General features: G+C 46.5%; 2 protein-coding genes across 2 annotated transcripts; both read left to right on the top strand.

Annotated features, from left to right (window-relative positions):
- Positions 1 to 64: 64 nt before the first annotated feature.
- LOC135808747 (prefoldin subunit 5-like) lies at positions 65 to 6,635 on the top strand. Its single transcript, XM_065321974.1, has 6 exons — positions 65 to 222; positions 310 to 412; positions 1,950 to 1,981; positions 2,590 to 2,664; positions 3,083 to 3,188; positions 6,085 to 6,635. The coding sequence occupies exons 1-6, from the start codon at positions 133 to 135 to the stop codon at positions 6,150 to 6,152; spliced, it is 474 nt and encodes a 157-aa protein (XP_065178046.1). The 5' UTR covers positions 65 to 132; the 3' UTR covers positions 6,153 to 6,635.
- Positions 6,636 to 8,298: 1,663 nt separating this feature from the next.
- Positions 8,299 to 23,056, top strand: LOC135808745 (uncharacterized). The gene is made up of 7 exons (XM_065321972.1): positions 8,299 to 8,582; positions 9,834 to 9,999; positions 10,417 to 10,505; positions 10,809 to 10,876; positions 15,446 to 15,524; positions 21,764 to 21,877; positions 22,053 to 23,056. Exons 1-7 carry the CDS (start codon positions 8,464 to 8,466, stop codon positions 22,330 to 22,332), a joined length of 915 nt encoding a protein of 304 aa, XP_065178044.1. The 5' UTR covers positions 8,299 to 8,463; the 3' UTR covers positions 22,333 to 23,056.
- Positions 23,057 to 23,667: the final 611 nt, after the last annotated feature.

Raw genomic sequence — 23,667 nt, 5'->3', positions numbered from 1 at the left:
TCCCCTTTCCCAGTTTTCTTGGCTTTGGTGTTTTGCATGCCGATCGATAATGTTTTGCACTGCGAGAAACAATTTAGTTTTTCGTCTTTCCATTCGTCTTCCATTGGTGTTAGAAAATATTCACTTAGCACAATGGCGTCGGGTGGTCCAGAACCCCAGCTCGTAGATCTGTCTTCCCTACCTATCCAGGCCTTGGGACAGATGCAGCAACAGGTTGATCAAGTACGTCGGAGAACTGCCCAGTGCTTTGGAAGCCGATCAATATCAGAAAATAATCAACTGTGAATTTCATTTGTTTCCACTTTGAAGGAAATCGAGCTTCTGACCAACTCCATGACCAGCTTGAAAGTAGTTCAACGGAGATTCGAGGAGTCGAGAGAAAGTGTAGCCAAGGTCGCGGAGCGTCCTGTTGGTAAGACATGCACAATGTTCATTATTTTGAGTTTAGAATGCTTGTGATGACGTTATTCGTCTACAACATCGTTATGTACAGTGTTAGAGGCTCCATACACTGTACAATCATGCTGTTTGTTCAATGTGTGCAATTAATACATTGCAATGCCTAGTGCGATTGAGCGAGGTCTGCAGTGAATTCGAACATCTCGGTGGATATCATTTGCTCTCTCTCTGAGTCTCTCTCTCTCTCTCTCTCTCTCTCTCTCTCTCTCTCTCTCTCTCTCTCTCTCTCTCTCTCTCTCTCTCACTCTCTCACTCTCTCTCACTCTCTCTCTCTCTCTCTCTCTCTCTCTCTCTCTCTCTCTCTCTCTCTCTCTCTCTCTCTCTCTCTCTCTCTCTCTCTCTCTCTCTCTCTCTCTCTCTCTCACACACACACACACACACACACACACACACACACACACACACACACACACACACACACACACACACACACACACACACACACACACACACACACACACACACACACACACACACACACACACACACACACACACACACACACACACACACACACACACACACACACACACACACACACACACACACACACAATGCAACAAGTATCTGCTGCACCTGAACTGGCAAGCAGCCACCGACGCCCTATGAAACGGTTTAGACCAGTGCCTCACTAGCGTCCTCCCCCCCCCCCCCCCCCCCCCTTACCACAATGTGACGTTATCTTTCACTCTGCTTCTCTCACGACATCTACCCATTGTCCTTGTTTCTCACTATTATTCATTTCCCCTCTTCCTCCCCTCTTCATGGTTTTACTGCATTATGGCGCGCTTTGTCTGCGTAGACGCCGAGACCTTTGAGGTCGGCAGAGCAGCCTGGCCCCGCCACCACTTCTCGCACATATTCGGGAATATAGTGGACTTACGTATAAAAATAAAAATAAAAAAACACACACACACACACCTTGTTGAAAGTACCATTGTGTCTGTCTACATGTTCGATTCACGACGTCTGGAACGATCTGAATCCAAGCCAGGTCTGCTCGGTTTGTACATGTACGTGTCTGTACAGTCCCACTGGGTGGGTACATGTTACGGATCTTGATCCGTGTTTTACTATTATTTGGCCCATTTGCATTCATGTTCATTCCTCCACTTTGCTGACTCATGTGTTCTGATTGGTAAAACTTTTTTTCTTTTTCTTGGCGCGTGTACGGATATCACCCAGGTAGCCGGTAGTGTCAGTAGTACTATGCTTGCTTTCCATGCCAACTGCAACCGCATAGATGCAATCCGTTCCATGTGTGTGCAGGTGCGTGTGTGTGTTCACGTGTGTGTGTTCGCGTGGGTGAACGTGCGTGTGCGTGGGTGTCGGCGTGATTGGATTTGGCTGGTCCGCATAATCCATCTGGATCCCGATTTGTGAATCGAACGAAATCACAAGGCGTTTTGTTTGTTGGTAATCTCTATTCTCAGGCTGCTTGTATTGTTCTTGTTCTTGTCGGTGTCACTGCCATCTATCTTGTTTTGCAGATAATGAAATGCTTCTTCCGTTAACATCATCTGTATCCTTGCCTTCGGCGTTTTAAGGGCAGGTTTCTTTGGAAGTCCACTTATGACTTATGTTTGACTTGTACGACATGTACAATACAGAACTTGCTAATACTGTACTGAAGTGTGGTGCTGCTCAGTGGAATCTGATCGTGTGCGTAAAGTTTGCACCTTGCACCATTTCACAGCCCGATGTTCACAGATCTAGGGCTGCACAGCGCCCGGCGCGTTCTTGACTCGCGCGATCGGATTTCATTGAGCCGCACTGTATGTCATAATATGTACATGCTGCTGTGCTGTAAGGGGAGTGGTCCAGGTGCATGACGTTTGTGCACCCAAACGCCGTGAGTGGTGGCATGATTGTACTTTGGTGCGTATTTTGATGGGCACGTACCTCGCACTCACTTCACACAAGTTATTGTTTCTGTAGGTCTAGGTAGTAGAGTGGGAGTTCATTGCCTTGTCCAAGTTTATACACACATCAAACATACCCTCCCCCACCCACCCCCGGGAAGGTCAGTATCTTGCTACTGTAGATTGCACCTTGGCATTCAATCTCGTGTGGTAGAACGTGCACTGTTCCAATATCACTGTTAGTGTTGCCTTGACAATCGCACACTAGCTGTACGTCCCAGCCAAATTAAAGGACACAGACAGCTTACTTCTTGATGTCGGCACCGGATTCTTCATCGAGTCTGTAAGTTTTTCAATCTTATTGTCTTTACGCTTTGTATGCATCATACTTGCTGCATTTCTCGTGCATTGTGCACGCATAAAGTGGCATGCACTTTGTCTTCAAGTACACTGTCATGCGTTGCATCGGTTCTCTACCATCATTGGGTGATACATGTAGTAGTGCTGCACTAAGAATATGTACTGTGCCTAGACATTCTCAATCTACTATACCTAGACATATTATGTATATCATACGTTCATTTTAGCTTGTTTTTTTTTTATCGGTTTGTTGTGGCCGGGTTGACAGACAACCCCCCACCCACCCACCCACACACAGAAAGAGAGAGAACCTTATACAGCGTATCCAGTTTCACATCATTTCTCTTTCCTGACCCTGTGCAAATGCACTGGTTTTCACTGATACTTGCCTTGTGCCACAGAGTGCAGAGAAAGCGGAAGATTACTTCAAGCGCCGCGTGGACAAACTGACTAAACAGCTTGAAGACTTGCAGTCAGGCCTAGTGGAAAAGTCTAAGCTACGGTCAGGTAAGTGGAGATGCTGTGTGGGTGTTGGGGTATTGGCTTTGGCAAGCCTGTGCCGTCGTTTTACAATCTTGATCTGGTTCTATGTTTGCTATACTTTGAAGTAGAACACTCTGTGCTTTGTCTAGAGGTCTGAGCACGCATATGTTCGGATGCTGGGAGAGTATGATACTTGTACTTGGTCTGCCCAGTTAAAATTAGCGCTTATCTTCACGCTTGTCTCAGGAAAGAAATACGAATATTTGAAGCAAGCCACGATCACAAAGCACTATATACATGATTATTTACATGAAAAGGCGACGAGGAGACAATAACTTTATTAATGCGATTAACCCTTTATGTACTGATTTCCAGCACAGAATGGAGCAGAATTTGAATTTTCAGCACAATTTTCACCTTCAACAGGCTATAACTTTGGCCTCCTTCACTGCATTTCCACAGTCTTGGGCTCTTTGGAAAGCTCCTGGCGAGAGCAACGCCAGGATACCAGGCTCCATCAACTAGCTTCCACAAATCAGACACAGGAACACAGCAAAGTCGTCTCCAAGCCCAATATGCGAGCAAATTTCCCCATCAACGCCATTCCACTCTCCTCTATCGCAGAACGCTCAAATCTTTTCGAGGCGATTCAAACTTCAGCCAACTACGTCACTATCATGTGCTGAGTTGGGCAAAGAGCACACGCAAAGGGATTTTCCCCGAAAATGGCGAAGAGATCGATAAAAAATTTGAATTTGCCGAGACAAGAATACGGCGCGCGATATCTCTGGATTCGTACATCGTAGCTCTTCGGCGATTGTTGCATTGGAAAGCTTGGAGTTTCCGCTACCAAATAGACCCTTCGATTGTTGAATTCGGACAAGAAATGATGGAGTTACGAAGGTTTTACGGATCGATCATGAATCGATCATATGTGATCGATTCATGTACACACCGTACATAAAGGGTTAATAGTATTAGTGAAGCGGACATTACAAAATGATGAATGAGAATACATGTATCTAAAATGGTTGTTCCTAATCGATTTTCTTGAGACTATCATCAGGGAAAATCGTCTCACAATAGAGGCTATACGGAGAAACAAACTACTTATAGGTTATCGGATAGTGGGAAGTATACAAGGTGAGGTGTGAAAAAAAAACTAAAGTGGGAGAGAAGACGAAAGAAATTAGAAGAAAAGATGTGAGAGTGTTCTGACGGTGTGAGCTACTACATAAGGTGAGTGAAATGAAGGCGTGGAAGCAGGTGAATGTGATAGAGTGAGGAACTGTGAGGTGTAGGTGTATGCGAATGAATACGTGTGCGAATGCTAGGTGAAGAGTCTCAGTTTTGTGACATTTTCTTTCTGAATGCATAGATTAGGATTGTGTTTACGGATGAAAACAGCTTCTAATACCTTAAGTTCACGAAACCTACGAGCACGACACAAAACAGTGAAGCATGAATCATCATACACTGAGCGGCATTGGCTACTAGACAAGAGGTGTTTCTTAATGGCTGACCCTTTCGTTGTGGTCTCACCTTCAGTCCGGTCATCTTCATCTTGGTTGTCCAACTCACTCTCTTCATCACTGCTCTCACCTTCCTCATCATCGATTAGGAACAACCATTTTAGATACATGTATTCTCATTCATCATTTTGTAATGTCCGCTTCACTAATACTATTAATCGCATTAATAAAGATTATTTACATGTCAGTAAGCAACACAGTCGAAAATTCAAGCAAGTTACACATCCTCCTCGCCACTATCGTCGCTGGAGGAAGAGCTCTAAACGTACGATCCGGACAGCTGCTGCACGGGTCGTTTCATAGCTTGTTCCACTTCTCCTCGTCTCGAATCGCGCTCAAAGGCAGTGCGTGCCTGTCACCTTCCCATCAGAAGCTGAGTGAGACTGCCCGCATGTTGACTGTAAGTGTTATCCCCGTTCGTCGCAATAATGCGTCGTTGTTTGACACAAAAAGGCAACGCCATATCAGTGTCCTTTTTTCAAATCGCCTCTTGCGCTTGTTGTACTTGCCGATCAGCACCCGTACCCACGCGAGCCGCTGGTGCTTGAAGATCTACATGCAGCGCAGTGATAGCTTCCGCTTGATGTAGCACCTGTGCGCTCGTACTGCACCTACAACGCCGTGCACCAGGCTTTTCGGCTAGTTTCCTGAAAGTCCTTTGCACGAGTGTTTCTCTCAGGACTTGGTGTTTTCTTTGATTAGCTCCTTTGCCCTGTCCTCTGTGAGCTTCAAAGTGTGTCCGCCGGATTGGTCTCACTTACTGGAGATATCGACATGAGCTGCAGTTTCTTCGTCAGCGATTTGCTGGTGATAGCCCTTCACCAGGCGCTGTACTGTGCAAGCACTGAAATTCAAGCTCGCGAAGCGCTTTTTCGGCTTTTCTATACCTCCCCGGGGTAAACAATCCTTGCATCAGACAGCTGGAAGTAGACAGAAACTGTATTCTCCATCGCTCTGAAATGCGAACATCCTGACCTATTTTACGGACTCGAGCGGAGGTTGCAGTGTTTTCTTGCGCTGACGGAAGTGTTCGTCGGCGGCAGCTCCGTCAAAAAGACTCAAACGAACCGATCGCAACTTCTGTGATGGTTTGTGCTGCCACGTCGTCGGATGCAATGGTCAATGGTTATGTTCGGATGGTGAATCGGTGGATCCATGCCGTGTGGCACAGGCAGAACACCAAAAAACCAAGTGAGAAGATAAGCGCCAATTTTAACTTGGCGGACCAAGTACAAATACTGCACTATTGAAAAAACCCTTCATACAGAGAATAGCAGGAACGAATGTGGAGTGATGGGTCTCTTGGTGCTGTCGCTGCTGCGGTGCTTGTGCTGCTGCCGCTGCTGCTGCTGTCGCTGCTGCGGGTGTTACTCTTGCTATGCTTGCAGTTGTGCTAGAGGTTCTGCAGATGAAGATCCAGGCACAAAGTCAATCCCAAGGACCCGCAACATCATAGCAGTCGTATTTCCTATTCTATGTCATCTTCTTTTTTTTATCATAGCCTATTCTCCGTTTGCTCCTCCAACTATTGCTCAGTGGGCATTTTTAATTGGGTAGCACACGTCCGGTCGGCGAGCAGAACCAGTGGCAACGCAATCTCTCAGCTAGATACATACACTGTAGATCCTCCACTCTTGACGATGCCTTCTTATAGCCATTGAACTACTGTTGATGTACAGTGAGTGGATGTGCACTTTATGATCATGCCGTGTACAGACAATCTCAATTAGGCCCATCCTGGCGAGTTCTAAAGTATTGCAGGCTGAGCTGTTCCCAAGCCAGTTTCTGCTCTCTTTTTTTGCTTCCTGGAGAAATTCGATTATGGCTATTTCTGATGCTTGTGATGAAGTCGTTAGACATCAAATTGTCAAATTGGCATCAAATGAGTTGGTATTTGATTCTAACAAGACGCGATGTGGATACTTGCTACGGTTTTCGACTTTGCACGTGTGTTAATTAGGGGTGAAACAATTATACCGAGTACTCGAGTACTCGCTCGGTTTTTTCAAAAATAATCGTACTCGGAATAAATCAGAGTACTCGTTCATACATGGTACATGCATTTACTACAGAAATCTGCAGTTTCAGGGCAGCAGTCGGCAGATGGTGATGTGCAGGCTGTGTGGTGAACATTTGTTCACGAGTAGAGAGAGCCCAAATGACCCACCAACCAATATACCCGAGAAAAATGACTGCTACTCGGTTCAATCAGGGTTGTATCATGTTTATTTTAAAGCCCTTGGTGTGCAATTTTTAGGAGATGAAAAATACTCGAATACTCGAATATTCGATCGGAGAAAATCAGAGTACTCGAACTCTGGATCTCAGTGCCAACTTTCACCCCTAGTGTTAATCGTGAAAGTGCATGTGTACGCGTGCTCGTGTGTATATGTGTGTGGGTGCGACTGAGCATTATGCATAAGCGCCAGAAGTTGTGCAAACAGAGCATTTTCAGATTGCTTGCACATTCTGGTGCATCGTGAACAATGTCGGTCGTGTGAGCTGCGCACTGAGAATCCACTTGGGCCATAATTTTTGAGACGTCTGAACTAACGTTACTTCACTCTGAAGCAGGGAGTAGTACAATACGGTATTGTACTACTCCCTGCTCTGAAGTGTAGCATAATGCATAATATGCTCATTGACGTGAGTGGGCATGTGGGTGGAGTAGGGGCGTAGTGGAAACGTGTTCATGGTGTTGGGGCATCTGGCAGTTGAACCCGCTGATTGAATCGCTCCTCACGTACGTAGACTCTACATCATGCAGTAAGCTTTTACCTTTTTTGGTTTATACTTGATCGAATCGAATGATGATTTTGTAATCTAATCTGGTTGAATGATTTTGACCTGGTCATTTTTTGCGAGTCGGGAATCGGGATGGTGACGTAGACTAGACCGCGTACCGCGGGTCTACGTGATCACGTGACTAAGTCCTATTTTTTCCTGTCGATGTCAGATATTGTATAAAAATGAGTTTCAATTTTCCTTTCTACAGGTCTACTCTCCATATAACGTAATCTCTGGGACCACGCAAACATTATGTTATATCGAGAGTTATCTTATGTAGAAAACCGTGTGTAAAATACAAGATGCACCTCAAAATGAAGGGTATTACAAGGCGGGTTCGACCGTGCAAACATATACACACTGTACCACCATCGACATCAGATACCATCAATGCCGCAGAATATAATGCACAATAGGACTAAACTGGCTAGCTACGGCTACAGCTTGATTGTACCGCGCACGTGAATCTACGTTGTATCGAGAGTGTACACGTCGGGGACTGCGCCGTAGGGTGCGTTATGCCGAGGTTTACGTTATGTAGGACTAAACTGGCCTAAACTGCCTAGCTACAGCTACCGCTTGATCATACCGTGCACGTGAATTTATGTTGTATCGAGAGTGCGCACGTCGGGGACCGCTGTAGGGTGTGTTATGTCGAGGTTTATGTTATGTAGAATTATGTTGTGTAGAACAACATTTGTATGGGAGTGATGCTGTTTCGGCGCGGGATTTGACTTTTTTTATGTACTAACGAGGTTTATGTACAAGTGAGAGTTGTTATATCGAGAGCAGACCTGTACGTAGTCTACAGATTTTCATTATCAGATATACATGTAATGCACTAGCGAATAGTGCAAGCAGAGTCGCTCCCGAAACGAAGCCACATGGCTCTGCAGGACGAACAAGTATGACTGATTGAGTAAAGCGTGCTGAAAGACGAGCGTACTTGATAACCGCCAGTGGTAAGTCGCGGCCCGGTGATGCCTGAGCGAAATGTGAGAATGGAAGAGGTGGATCCTGCACCAGAACCCCCTCCACTAAATCCATGGACGGAGACAGTGACGGGCAAGGAGAGGCTGAAAGCAATGCTGGAACCAGAGTGAGTACATGCTGATAACCGGTTGAGACCCGTTAGCGCTGCAGCGCATTGTATACTCAAAATAAACACGTTCCAATTGTATTGGCACTTTTGATTAAAATAACAGATTTTGTTATTTTTGTGACATGAATCACATGATTTCCATCTGGAGGAATGGTTGAAGTTTCCGTTGCAGCTCTCTGGTACATACATGCGTTTAGGAGGCGGTGGCGAACACACGCCCGCTCTCACACGGTCTCTTGGCTGCGGGAAACACCTAGCGCACTAGCAACAGCATTCTCCCTCGCACCTGATCAGTTCGTGCCTGGCTGGCGCCGAGTGAACAAATGGTGATATTCTCCTTAGTGGCCGGGTGGCGTGTCGATACTCTAGTGGTGTGGGTGAGAAAGTGCAGATTTGCCGAATGTGCTGGGATATTATTTTCAACCTGGGGTGTGGGTGTGTGTGTGAAACTACCGTAGCTGTGTACGTACCACCATTTTCTAAGTAAAGCGAGAGCTGCTGTGGAGTCTTGAGCCATTCTTCTGATCTCATCACTGGAAAGCTGACTCCCAAAGCTGATTCAGATGTCCGTGCGCCCGAGCCCGATGAGTCCAGGAGGGACGAAGCGTGAGCCGCAATTCAGCAATACGTCGTGATGCCATCGACATGTGCCGTCCGCTCACTGATCGGTGCCAGTCTTTGAGATTGGAAAATAAACTATTTCCACTGGCTAGGCGCCCATTCAGGCACCCGTCACTAAGGATGGTTAGTGGGAGAGAATGCTCGGATGCCTAGGCTGTTTGTAGCCTGGAGAGTGTGTGGGGTCGGGCGCGCGGTGTTCACTGCAGTTTTCTGCCTATGGTTGAAATCCTTGGAAATATTATTTTTTGAAGGAAGGTCAGCGGTAGTGTCTGCTGCGGGCCCAGTGTGTGTGTGTGTGTGTGTGTGTGTGTGTGTGTGTGTGTGTGTGTGGTGTTGTAGATGCTTGATGTGTGATTGTGGATTCAGTGTACAAACAGTGTCGCTGTACTTAGTATTGAGTGCAGTGCATACAACTTTACGTGCACACAAGCACGCACACACACATACACACACATACACACATACACACACACACACACACACACACACACACACACACACACACACACACACACACACACACACATACACACACACACACACACACACACACACACACACACACACACAATGGCATGGCCATATGCACATACATACTAGCTCAAGTCGTTGCCTTTTTTGTTGCAGGTTCTGGCATGACTATCGTCCGTTCACGAAGGAGTGCTTTAGTCTCATCAAGACTTCCTTTGTCAGCTGTGCGGTGGTGGGAGCTTTTGTAGCCGGCTACCGGACAAAGAAGCGTTTTGAGAAAGACCACCGCATGGTGATCTATCGCACACCTGTACATGCAAAGGTAAATGGGCATTATCTGCAGCACTGGTTTGCGGCATGAAGACGTTATGATATGAGCTCTCTCTCTCCCTCTCTGTCTCTCTCTCTCTCTCTCTCTCTCTCTCTCTCTCTCTCTCCTCTCTCTCTCTCTCTCTCTCTCTCTCTCTCTCTCTCTCTCTCTCTCTCTCTCTCTCTCTCTCTCTCTCTCTCTCTCTCTCTCTCTCTCTCTCTCTCTCTCTCTCTCTCTCTCTCTCTCTCTCACACACACACACACACACACACACACACACACACACACACACACACACACACACACACACACACACACGTACACACACGCGCGCACTCTCTCACACGCATTCTCTCACTCACTTGCTCACTCGCTACCTCACTCTCATTGTGTGTATGTTTGTGTGTGTTGTGTGGCGTCATTGTACAGCGGAAAATGCATGCCCACACCATGGTGGGAGCTACTATTGGAGCTGTTCGTATTGGTGTTGATGTGGCGGCGGCTGTTTCCTGTGCACTGTAAGTCCAGAACTCCTCTGTGTTGGCCAGTGGAAATGCATTCATTCATTGAAAAGCATGCACATCCCTCAAACTTCTGAATAGCATCTCATATTTTCATCAGTAGTACGGTACCACAGGAATAAGACCCACTCCAACTCATCCAACTCCTCCCGTGCACCATATGAAGGGTGCTGCGGGTGACGAAAATCAGCAAAGCTATTTTTTGTCCCTTCAATTCAGTGCAAGCAGGCATTTCGGGTGATGGATTGTACAGAGACCCTAAACTTTAGTGTTCTATGTTGTTGTCCACTTGCTGTGTAGACTCGGTCATGGCATGCTGTACGTGTACCAGAACAGGATTTCATTTCCAGGCATGCTTCTCGGTTCAGGTAAGCCATTGAGTTGAATGGGTACTGGTGGTTTATGATGGAGGGGGGGGGGGGGGGGGGAGGAGGGAGGAGGGAGGGTTAGGACTGTGGTGGTCTTGTCGTGCAGAGAGCATGTCAAACTATCAACTGTTCACGGTCACGTTGTGAGGCAAAGATCCCTTTTCAATATCAGTGCAGGAATACAAAATAGTAGTAAAAGAAACACGATACAGCAGAACAGTAGCGCATGCTTCTCATCGGGATCTAGTGGAGTACTGGAGTGTACAGTACAGTGCATTACACATCTACAGTCGTGGCCAGAGAATTCCGACCTGCGAGTCAAAAGTAGTGCTGTGTTTCCATTCCTATTACATCATGCTCGTTCCAAAAACCGATCCGAGGGCCGCAGGGAGGGACGCATGCGCCTTGGCGCCGCTTTCGGCACGTGGGCCGGATTTCTTTGGCCACTACTGTAGATAAGGGATGAATCAATACTGTGGGCATACTCGTACTGTAATGGACAGTCTAGAGCTATAAAAAGAAGAGACAGTACAAAGTGTCAATGGAACCATGCAGTGCGCAACGGGTACATAATGCATACAAGATGACACTACATCTCCCCTTTTTCAAAAAAAGGGAAAAAGAATATAGCAGAGAAAATAGGAAAGGAGATAGATAAGATGTCAGGACCAAATCATGCAAAGCATTTATTTGTTATTCTTCCCTTCGCGAAAGGAGAAGACACACATACGTACGAGAAAAGTGTAGAGCAACAGAGCAAGAGAGAGATCAAAGAGATAATTATGATGATAGTTCAGTGGTTGACCGGAGCAAGGGTTCAGGCAGATAAACCGTAACGATCAAGAGGCATCACTGTGCGACCACTACAAGTAATGGTTGTGCCTGCTGATGTTGTACTGGAAGCTGAAGCAGCTGAGGGTGTAGAAGAGGTTGTAGAGGATGTGGGACTTTGTTGGTGGTCGTGGTGGAGGTGGTGTGTTATATGTAGCGGACGAGCCAAGCTCGTATACATCAATCCACTTGGAATATGCATCGACTAGGACAAGAAACTGCTGTGACTCAAACTCGGCAAAATCGAGATGCACGCGCTTGAATGCGGCATCAGAGAGGTTCTGCTACACGGAACTACGTACCAAACATTGGTAGGGTATTCAGTCACTTGACCAGTGAATTTTTATTCGTTGGAATTTTGGCGCCAACTTTTTTTGTTTGAAAGGTATGTTTGTCACGTGTTCACTCGCCAAGTTTCAGCTCAAAATTACGAGCCACGATCGAGCAGTGGTTGATCGAAATATGCACCCTTTCACACAAGGAAGCCATACAACTTGCATACAAGTCATGGCACACAGGCCAATTCTGGCCTTCCATAGCAACCAGCATGGCAGCCAAAAACATTGTGGGATTGCTTTGATTTTTTGATGAGAACAAGCCAACACGAGGTTTGGTACTGAACTATTGTAATTGTTTTGTTTCAACTGCCAAAATTTGAAATACACCCCTAGCAACCACCATAGCAACCATATTGAAATACATGAAATTTGTTGTTTCTATCACTTGAAACGAGATGCAAACCAAAATACAGCACTTGTGGGGGTAAATCTCTGGTTCATTAGTTGAAACCACACACAATAGTCAACATGAACAGGAAACTTGGCAATGCACATCGACACTTAACGTGACATAATATAAAGATCACTCCGAAGAATATCCTGCAACATAAAAAAAGTCGTGTCACAAGTTGGCGGCAACTTTCTCTACAGGCACCAACACTTAGTATCAGCATTCAGCAAGTACTGTACAAAAACAGCAAGCAAACAAGTACATGTAGAGATCGGCTATAACTATAAGGTTGACGGTTATAGTAATATACCAAGTATACTGATAACAGCCACAGGGGCGTCGCACACGGTGCGGTCACTACGGTATTGACCATTTTTTGCCCCAGATACCCCGTGAGTCAACAAAATACGCTGATCCGGGATCTAAAATTCCAAAGTTTTCGGCTCAGCCACCACTCCCCCACAAGTAAATTGTACTTCAGATGGCTGACCGTACCACACTAAAATACCTTCCGACGCCCCTGAGCTACGAAAATCAAAATCAAAAGTACCGTTTAGTACGGTTTACATTGATACTGGACCGCGTACCGGCTATAACAATAATCATGATAATCAGCTCTAGTAATATAATTATCGGCTGTAATGATCAAACTCTGCCATCAAACCAGCCAATCGCACACATTCTGCACACATTCTGCACACATTCTGCACACACTCTGCACACATTCTGCACACATTCTGCACATTCTGGATCGCTTCTAGTAATACTTCCAGTGATCTCCTGAACAGTTAAAACACAGTCATTACGAAAAGAGAAGAAAGAAGGCTACAATCAAGCACAATACACTGCCATCCTAGCCAACACTCCATGCCAATCACAACATGAAACTGCACACTGAAGTAAGTCATGTGAAGAATTGCTGATCGGTCCAACACATATTATTATTATCAACTGCAATTACACTGTAAGCACAGGGGAAAGAACAGCGCATGGAAAAGAGATCAAGAAAGGTATTAAACACATTGGAAGTGCATGGAAAAGAGATCAAGAAAGGTATTAAACACATTGGAAGCACTGCCTGCAGCACACAAGGGCACGGCTTCACCTACCTATGACTCTGCCACATCTGTAGTTGGCTGAGCATTTGGGGCCATGCCGATAACCTCCTTCAGGTCGGCAACTAGCTTGGCTATTGGCAAGTTGCGGCCACCTGAAGTCAAGTAGTACAGCTGCTTGTCGGCATTCTGCAGCAACACAAACTTGTGAAATAGAAGCTGCACGCGCAACGCTGCTCGTTGGCCTGTCACAGAGGGGATTTTCTGCACCTCCTCGCTTTTAAATTAATCACGTAGTCGTATTCAGCGAGAATCACGACCCAGCGTTGCAGACAGGATGCTGACGTCTTACTTAGAGACTCATGCTCGCTGAAGATCTTAATCAGAGGCTTATGATCCATACGGAGAATGAACTTGCGACCATAGAGATACTGATGCAAGCGACGAACAGCAAACACGATAGCCAACACCTCTCGCTCGATCTGACTGTAGTGACTCTCTGCTTTGGACAAAGCACACGAAATATAGACAACTGGCCGAACAGACTGGTCCGGCGTAACATGCAGGAGAGCTGCACCAATACCAGCAGGGGATGTATCACACTCTAAGATCGATGGTAGTGTAACATCTTAATGAGCCATAGCTGGATCATTTTACCAAACTAGCTCGTTCACCCCCGTGCAACCACACATCAGCGCAACCTGAACAACCATTATAGGTTACACGAGTAGATTATCATTATGAATTGGGAGAGCAAAATATGAATTACAAGTCGAAGCAAACCTCCATGACCAACAACCTCTAAAGCCAAAAAGATCCGCCGAAAATACAAGCTGGCATGCCTGCATGCATGCACGTACAAAGTCATCATACAAGATGTACAACGCTAGCGTATACTACTGATGTACAGAAACACGTGAACAGTCCGCAACAGACCAAGATTCAAAAGATAACGATTCAAAAGTCCGTCACTACGCAAATAAATTACTTGAACGAAGAGAACATTGATGAAGCGTAATTATTACTAAAACGGAAAGTACTGCGAAGCAGTTGTACAGTTCAGAAATACATTGAAGTACAAAGAGGAATTAGACATCGAATCAACTGAGTAACATGTTGTCAAAACAAACAGTTCTTCGTCTTCAATCAGCAGCTAAGAACTCCTTTACCTTGGCAAACGCTGACTGACATGCATCCGTCCAATTAAACACTACACCCTTCTTTAACAACTCGTTCAGGGGTCGCAGCAAAGAGGAGCAATTGGGGATGAATCAACCAAAGAAATTCACGAGCCCCAGAAACGAACGCAAAGTGGACACATCATGCAGGCCTCGGGGAGTTCCGAATACTCAAACTTTATCCTGACTGGGCTGTAGGCCAGCCTTCGACAGTGTAAACTCAAGATAACTAACCTGCGGCTACCAATCTCACATTTCTCACATCGTAGTCGTAGCCCTGTCTGAGCGAAACAACGGAGGACTGCTCGTAGACACTCGTCGTGTTGTTGCTTGCTGGGTATTGCCACTGATGAGGATATCGTCGAAATAGACAACCGTCTAAACCTTGTAGAACCTGCTCCATAGCCTTCTGCCAAATTGACGGAGCTGAGCTGACCCCGAAGGGTGCTCTCGTGAAGTCGGGGGGGGGGGGGGGGGGGGGGGGTTCTTTTGCTATGTACATGAACGTGATCTCAACTTTGATTTTCCATTCGTTGAATAGTTGTATGATAGTGATTTGGTGACTTTTGCCCAAATCTACACCTTGTGCGATGTGTGCGTGTGTGTGCGCATGTGTGTGTGGTTGTGTGTACACACGTGTATGTACGTGTGTGTATGTGCATGTGTGTGTGTGTGCGTGTGTGTGTGTGTGTGTGTGTGTGTGTGTGTGTGTGTGTGTGTGTGTGTGTGTGTATGTGTGTGTGTGTGTGTGTGTGTGTGTGTTTCCCGTTCTGCAGTTCTATTCCATGTTTACTACAAGCTGTTCAAAGGATACAAGAAAATTTTGGCTGTGTCCGCTGTCGGAATTTTGCGTGGGTAAGGACAAACCGTTACTTTTTTCTGCTTTTCTGGTCTGCTACATGTACCCTGGCACTTGTTTCCTTATGCTGGCAATCTGTCTTGTGCACCTTGTCCTCGTACTGCGGCCCGGTGAGCCATTTTGTGTGGGGTTATCATTCCAATGCCATGCAAAGTCTGGGGACTCGGGGAAGGGGTGGAGGTAGGGGTGGTCGTTGGGTGGTTCAGTAGCCAATGGGACGTATGCACCAATTTCCCGCCATTCGGTTTTCCGGGCAAGCCCACTACAACCGCACACACCTTGATACCAGCTCTGCATATAAGGTCATACTCATGAATGTACTAGAATGGGTTGTACCTGCCAAGTATTTGCCCCACAAAAAGGTGACGGCCATCTTCGATGCATACCTCCCATGGGGTCAATTTTCCAATTTTCCAAGCTTCCTTTTGAATCTCTCTCTCCCCTCTCCCAGGGAGGTCCACCTGATCAGTTTCTAGCAGTGAGCAAGTGTAATGTTGATGAATGAAATCCCAGCGTTGAATCAGCTCCAGACCTTCGAACACAGAGCTGTGAGCTGGTGCAGGACGCTTTTACTAGAGGCCATACACGTAAACTTCTATGCTCATAACTTAGGAACGGTATGTGGTAACTTGCTGAAACTTGGCACACAGCGCCTACATACATGAGGCCTCACTCTGAAATCCACAGCGCCACAAATACCAATAGCAATTCGAGACAGCAGCCAAGAGCAGAAAAGGAAATCGGCGATTTTACGAACCTGGATATTTTTCAGGAAAATTCACAGGAAAACATGAGCTAATTCTACTATATTCAGGATGGGCATAAAACATGATAAAAGTGATAGTGGTTTAGGTGTCAAACCTAAAAAATCGTGAAATATGGAAGATGACTCGAAAATGTCCACTGCAATGAACATGACCGCACACGGTCAATAATCGTCACTACTTCAATGTCACTTTTTAGTGCATTCAGTTCACTCTACATGAGAAAACCAGAGGTTCCGCACCTGCGGCACAAAGAATACTACAAAATACATAATTATAAGGTTTATTGAAGTATCTCAACTACTAAAAAAGTTATGCCCAGAAAACGGCCGGTGGGTCTCTGAAAACAAGTAAAGAAAAGTGTGTCCAAATCCCACCTAATATGCACCGGCATGATATGTAACACCTTCTTGCTGCTCTGCAGCTCAGCTGCATCACGAAACCCCTTCTTCTCTGCTCGCCTGACCTTCCTGGATTTTTGCTCATCACTTGAGGACTTCCTTGACCTATGATAGGTCTTCTGCCTGTCAAGTTGAGCCAAAGCTGAAGCAGTGAATGTTCCGGTTCCGCAACCCATCTTCTCCAGTACACACTCAAGCTAGTTGTAGCCGTCGTTGAACACAATAACAGCCAGATATACGGCTGTTTCAACAACTTTTGCACTGCAAAATGTTCCTTTGGGGCACATCTGCCAAATCAGGCCATTTAGGGCTTCATTGGCGTTCTGCGTCGCTCCGCGAGTGCAGCGCTCGAGCAAACTCTTGTCAGTCAGGCGAACATAAACTGGCTTCACAGCCTCCTTGACAGCAGGAGGAATATTCTTGCTGTGGGAGAATGGAGTTCCTGTCGCTTCTGCTTTTCGCCACTTCCACCAGGAGTCTACTCCAGTGGGGCAGAACTCATGCTTCGGAGAGTCGTCCGTTGAGAAAGTGTGGCGATAAGACGTCCGTATTGCCCGGGCCATATATTATACCTCCCTTCCTTTTCTTCTTTTGTTAATGTTATTTTCCGTGGTTGGATTCACCCTCCCTTTCTTGTATTGGCTATGTATTATTATGTGCCATGAAGTGGAGACGATAAATAAATAAATAAATATCAGTAACTGATTCACTATGACCTCTCACAGCAATGCCATAGAAGTTCTGAAGTGAATCAATTAGTGAATCTGTGAGCCTCCCTTTCCCTCCAATGCCCTTGTTATCTGAGAGTTTCTGGGATCCCATGCGTGTCTTCAGATCTCTCAAATTCTTGCCAACACGTTTCTGAACGTGACCGACACACTCTTCTTTCCTGATCTCGACGGTTCCTTATACCTTTTGACTCCTTGACAGCTGTGAACGCCTTGCTATCACCGTCTCCAATGTAGGTTGTATATCGTAGGTTGTGCTTCGCAACGGACCTGCTGCAGATAATATATGCAGCTTCAGCTTCCATGCTAGGAGATAAGACAGTAGTGCTTGCTTGGCATTTCACTTTGTGCTCACATACCCATACATTGTACTCATCTGCAGACACTTTCCCTTTCTTTTTCCTGGTCAACCACTTGCTGCACAATGAGCAAAACTTGGATCTCACTTCCACATCAATCACCTTCGTGCTGTCCCGGGCAATGGCAGTCTGAACACCGCACAGTGAGCTGTAGCCTCCCTTCATCTACGTTCCATCCATGGAAACAGCAATATCCACTGGTTCCGAGTCTCCGCCATTGGCAGCTAAATTCTGCCCTGCTGCTGCCATACTGCTTTCTGCCACTTCCTTGGCTGCCATCAGTTGGTCTCTGTGTATCGAGAAACGACTGTCAGATACTGGAGCTGGTATGTCCAGTACACCACAACTCTTATGCAGCGCTTGCCGTCCCCTGCCAGTTGCTCGCATTGCGAGGACGCTCCGCCTGTTGATGTTTTTTTTTTTTTTTTTTTTTTTTTTTTTTACTATTGAACACTCACTGCGTGATGAACTGAAATGAGGAGAAGAACTCGACACAATGGTACATATCCAGCAGGACGGAGTGGGTGGGACCTGTGAAGCTCAGCCGACCAAGGGTCTCGGCATCACAGCTGCACATGTGCACCAAAGGAAACAAAATGGGGAGTGGAAGGGCGGGGAGGGGAGCAGGAGAGCAAGAACTCTAAGGGTAGGAAAGAGAGGAGGGGGATGTCTTAAAACTTCTTCTTTTCTGGTCTCTGCCCCATGGGCAGAGATGTTTCAGCGTCACAGTCCTCACATACAAGTAGGAACAAGACCACTTCGCGTCGTTTCCTCCAGTGTCAACACACCAACTGTGCACGAAGAGCACACACAGCTCTTTGCTATCAACGACTGCAAGCAGGATAAGCTAACAATTCTGTTCCCAGAAGTTCTCTCGTCACCATCATTGTCTAGATCCAAGTCGTCACCATCATCACCATCACCATCCTCGTCCTCTACGGACCATTCACTGCCAGAACTATCATCTAAACACTGTTGAGCAAGAACCGGAGGAAGATATTCAGCAGCACTCGAACTTGAGTCGTCAGGCAAGGCCTGCAATGTCGCTGCAGTGTCGGGTACGAATTGGTTGCCCTGAAACAATCGTTTCGTACTTTTTTTACTGGCATAACCTTTTTCTCTTGTTGCCCATGATGACTTGTGAAAGCTTTGGACAATAAGATCTACAGCAGCAATGCTTCCTTGTACTGCCACGGTGACATCGTCGACAGCGTTCTTCTCCACAACAATAAAAAAAGCCCAAATTCATGATTATCACAAAAAACTGCACTTTTCGCAAAAAATGGTCTCGTCGCGTCCGCGACTGAAATCTGACATCATGAAGACGGTCACTGTGTAAGGGGCCGTCCGTAATTATCGAACGTTTTTCACCAAACGAATTATTTTAGTTTAGACCCAACCCCTCCCTCCCTCCCCCTCAGAACGTAAAAAAGTTTGACATCTGCATGCATAATACAACAAAAGTTGCAAGTGTGTAACTGCTCCTATGGGCATGCACATGTATCAATGTTTTCTGAAACGAAATTGGTCAACCCCCTCCCACCCCATAACGAAATTATTTCGTTTTGTGAAAAAAGTTCGATAATTATGGACGACCCCTAACTGTGCGCATTTGGTGCAATTTTGGTGGAGAAATACGCATGTTTGGCCAACTTGCCAGGATTTCCCCGAATCCTTAAAGTTTACAATTGTCTTTTTCAAATTTGCATCTGCATGGTCTTTCAAGTGGCTAGATCTCAGTTATGGAAGGCCCGATCTTGTTCACATTTTCTCCAGTGTTACTTCAGCATATGAAGAAGCAGGCAGAACGATAAAATTTGGAAATCAAGCAAGTTGATATTTTGGGAAAATTTGGGTGATATGCCACGTTAGGGGTCGTCCATAATTATCGAACTTTTTTCACGAAACGAAATAATTTCGTTATGGGGTGGGAGGGGGTTGACCAATTTCTTTTCAGAAAACTTCGATACATGTACATGGCCATAGGAGCAGTGACACACTTGCGACTTTTGTTGTATAATTATGTCAACAATGTTTACGTTCTGAGGGGGAGGGAGGGAGGAGTTGGGTCTAAACTAAAATAATTCGCTTGGTGAAAAAAGTTCGATATTTACGGGCTTAGGCAGCTCAGTACTAAACAATTGGTCCGAAGATTGTTTAGTTTTGCTTTTTCCACACCTTTCTACATATGCACTGAGTGGAAAAGCCCCGTTCTTTGGGGAGGGGGGCAAAGTGTTGACAGTATACTGCCTACAAAATATACGATTTTGCGATTTTGTGCAGTTTTTAGTAGTGTTGAAACGAGCGTATCTATAACAAACGAGCGATCAGTTCCACTAACGAGCAACCTATCGAGCGAGCTAACGAGTTTCATTGATGTGGCAAATATGATTTTTTGAATATTTTTTTTCTATTAAAGTTCGATTTTTACAGATGGTTCATATTATCACCGCCGGCATTTGGGGTTGCTGCTGCTTCACTTCGGACTGTTGTTTGGTGTCGAGATGTCTTTTCAGCGCCGTCTTTGAGCAGCCTTTGAAAGAAAAGACCGTTTTGCAAAGATGGGAAGTAGCCCTGGTCTTCGCTGCATCGCGGGAGAAAACTTCCAAACGACTGAGCGTAACTTTCACTCGAATGGAGGTGACCGAAGCATATCCTGCGACAGGTCAGCAGATGCGGAACAAGACATCAGTAGAGTCCACCAAAGCTGCAACGACAACTGAAACAACTCAAAGTGTCGTGCAGGCATACAGTCACTGCAACTGCGAGTGATTTTCACTTTGCGCGGGACTGGACTCTCGATCGATCAGGGAGTCGTAAAATATTTTACGACTCCCCGGTCGACATGTACTGCCATGTGTACGGAGTACGGTGTACGGTGTTCGTTAGTGCAAACGAGCTGGCCGCACAAACGAGCCGAGTTTCTGGCGAGCGAGCGAACGAGTATCCGGTGAGATCGTTTCAACACTAGTTTTTAGCACACATCTCTTCAGGAAGTATAGAATGCTTTATTGAGTCTTTCTTGACGCTCTTCTTCCTCCAGGGAAATCCCTGGAACAAAACAGGAGCATTGGACAAGCAGTACAAGCCTTGAATTCAACAATTCAGTTTTGAAAGCTTTTGCGGATTGCACAATTTACGTCAAATTTGTTTACAAGGAAAACATTGTGACATGGGAAATTGTGGGCACAAGTTTTGCGATTGAGTCCACCAACTAAGCCAGATTTTGAACAGTCGGTTTTGTGCTAGATTGTGCACGTCTGACTGTTCAAAATGCAGCCCCATCTTCACATGTCACTGCGCGTGTATGAAAAGAGAAAGGACCTGACGGAAATGCTCCGGTACTAGCTGCTGTGTGTGAGCGAGATTGACCAAACATGAAAAAAGAGAACGATCTGTAGTAGACACACACATACCTGCCAACCTGTGCAAACCTGAGATCGGGACAATGACATACCTAGGTATGAAAATGTATACAAAGGTAGCCGTGAGGCATGCCACAAATGCACTTTTGGGTGCCTGTTGCCGCCCTCGATATCGGGACGGCCCGCGCCAAATCGGGATGGTAGGCAGGTTTGCATACACGGCTAGCTAGTGTATGCGGCGAGTCGTACACTGTAGCTACGCTGAGCTAGTGTATGCGGTGAGTCGTACACTGTAGCTACGCTGCGCTAGTGTATGCGGCGAGTCGTACACTGTCTAGCTACGCTGTTCGCTGCATGCCCATGCACGGACTGGAGAACATCAGAACACAGCGCGTCCGGATCTCGGGCCTTGGTGACCTGATGCACAGAAAGATGCGCGGAAGACCAGTTTTTGACTCTGTATCGAGCTACATTTTAATAAAAGCACGATATGCAGATACAAGTGTGTGTTGTGTGTATGTGTGCATGATGGGCGTCAAATGGTTAATGGTGTGTGTATGTGATCATGTGTGCATGTGTACATGTGCATGTGTGCCTGTGTGCATGTGTCCATATCAGGATACCAGTGGGCCTTGCATTAGTCGGTCTATTCAAGCTGAGCGGTGAGGAGGAGAGACGGCGACGGGCACGTGATGAGGCCAGATATCAGCACTACCTCAGGGATGTGCTTCTGTACGTGACTTTCAGTACATTATGGCATGTTTGTGTGTGTGTGTGTGTGTGTGTGTGTGTGTGTGTGTGTGTGTGTGTGTGTGTGTGTGTGCGCGTGTGCATGTGCATATTATGTTCCGTGCTTGTAGTTAGTAGTGCCATTGTTGTTGGTCTTGCACACATTCTCTTTTTACAGATGGCGCAATGAGGGTCTTCTCATGGAGGAGTCAGTGGAGCGCCGCAGCTACTACTACAAATACGTACTTGCTCCGCGGCCTTGGCACACTGCAGAGCAAAATGCTGAAACGCTCAAGCACCGCAGGTTGCCGCCCATCGATCCTGAGTATGAGCAATACCTATGGTATGAACGGCGAGCAGTGCGGAATCGTAGGATCAAAATTCAAGAGATGAAGGACACGCAGGGTGGTGGTATTCTGCCAATATGGCAACGGAGAGTTCAGTCGGACGATGCGTGACTGGGTGTCTGGAAATCCGGGATTCTATTCATCAAGGTTTGTGGATGCGCCTCAGCTCTCTAGGCGCCTGTGGTTGCTGAGGGTGGTTAGTTTCACTGGCTGTTCTGTCGCTGTGTGACATGAGAACCCGCCACCATGCTGCGAATAATCCTCTTCCTGCTGGTGCGGCTGCTGCTGCTGCTATCAAAATGCAATGCACACAAGTGATGAGTGATGACCAGTCTACTAGACCGTAGCAAGGAATCTAGTGGTCGGTATTCACACACTGACAAATCTGGACAGGGCCCCACCTTGCTGGCCAGGTGTAGCAACCTCGAGCAGGAGCAAACGCCTTGGTAGACTCCTGCTGACATTGCAGAGCCCCAAGTGAAGACTTGGTGTGACTGCTGCTACCAGCTAGCTGTTCTAGCGATGCTATGCTAGTGATGCTACGCTAGCGATGCTACGCTAGCGATGCTACGCTAGCGATGCTACGCTAGCGATGCTACGCTAGCGATGCTACACTAGCGATGCTACGCTAGCGATGCTACGCTAGCGATGCTACACTCAAGCATTCAGCACTGAGGTCCTTCCTGCTTGTTGTGCTCATAGCTGTCAGGTTAGCAACTCATACCTCACTGCTTCCTACTGGGCTGAGGTGTAGCGCGAAGGTGTAAATCCTGAACAAGATGATATCGGCAGAGTTTCAAAATGAAAGTTAAAAATCAGAAAAGATCAAACTTAATTTGTGTCCTGTGCCAGCATGCAACTACTCGTACCCGTACTCTACATCGTGACGGTCTCTACGGTCTACACCGTAGTGTCACTGTGTGTTAAGTCAGCCCTGGACCGCTCGAATGAAAGGCATAGCAACACAGGGGCCGAGGAGGAGTCATGGTAAACCGAAACCAAGCTAACATTGCAACACGTGTACGTTTATCGTATTTGCATCTCAGACACTCTTGGCTGGTTTGGCCCTGAAAAGGAATCCAGTGTGATCGTGTTGGTAGCTCACCACCCATTACCATGATGACAGGGTGTCCGGTAAGTTCACGACAAGCGTGTGCACAGACATGTGTACAACAGTGGTGCGACTTTCAACGGTTCGTTAGAGTTTGTAGCACATCCGCCGGATGTATGTGTGCTTGCACCCAGCCTGCTTTATACTACGGTGCAAGATCTCAAGTAGGTAGGGTATGGGAGTAGTCACTGAAGCCATGCCGCGGTGCCAATGCATGTACTGAGTCTGTGTATGCCATACTAGTACATGTTACCATAGTAACTGGGAGGTGCTGCCCGCCGCCCTGTGTTGACTTGGACAGGGGAACCGGCACTGATGCCATAGAGGCATAGACG

The sequence above is a fragment of the Sycon ciliatum genome, chromosome 2 (genome assembly GCF_964019385.1).
Source record: "Sycon ciliatum chromosome 2, ocSycCili1.1, whole genome shotgun sequence".
NCBI lineage: Eukaryota > Metazoa > Porifera > Calcarea > Leucosolenida > Sycettidae > Sycon > Sycon ciliatum.
Note: the sequence above shows the minus strand (reverse complement) of the source record. Positions and strands in the feature narration are given on the sequence as shown.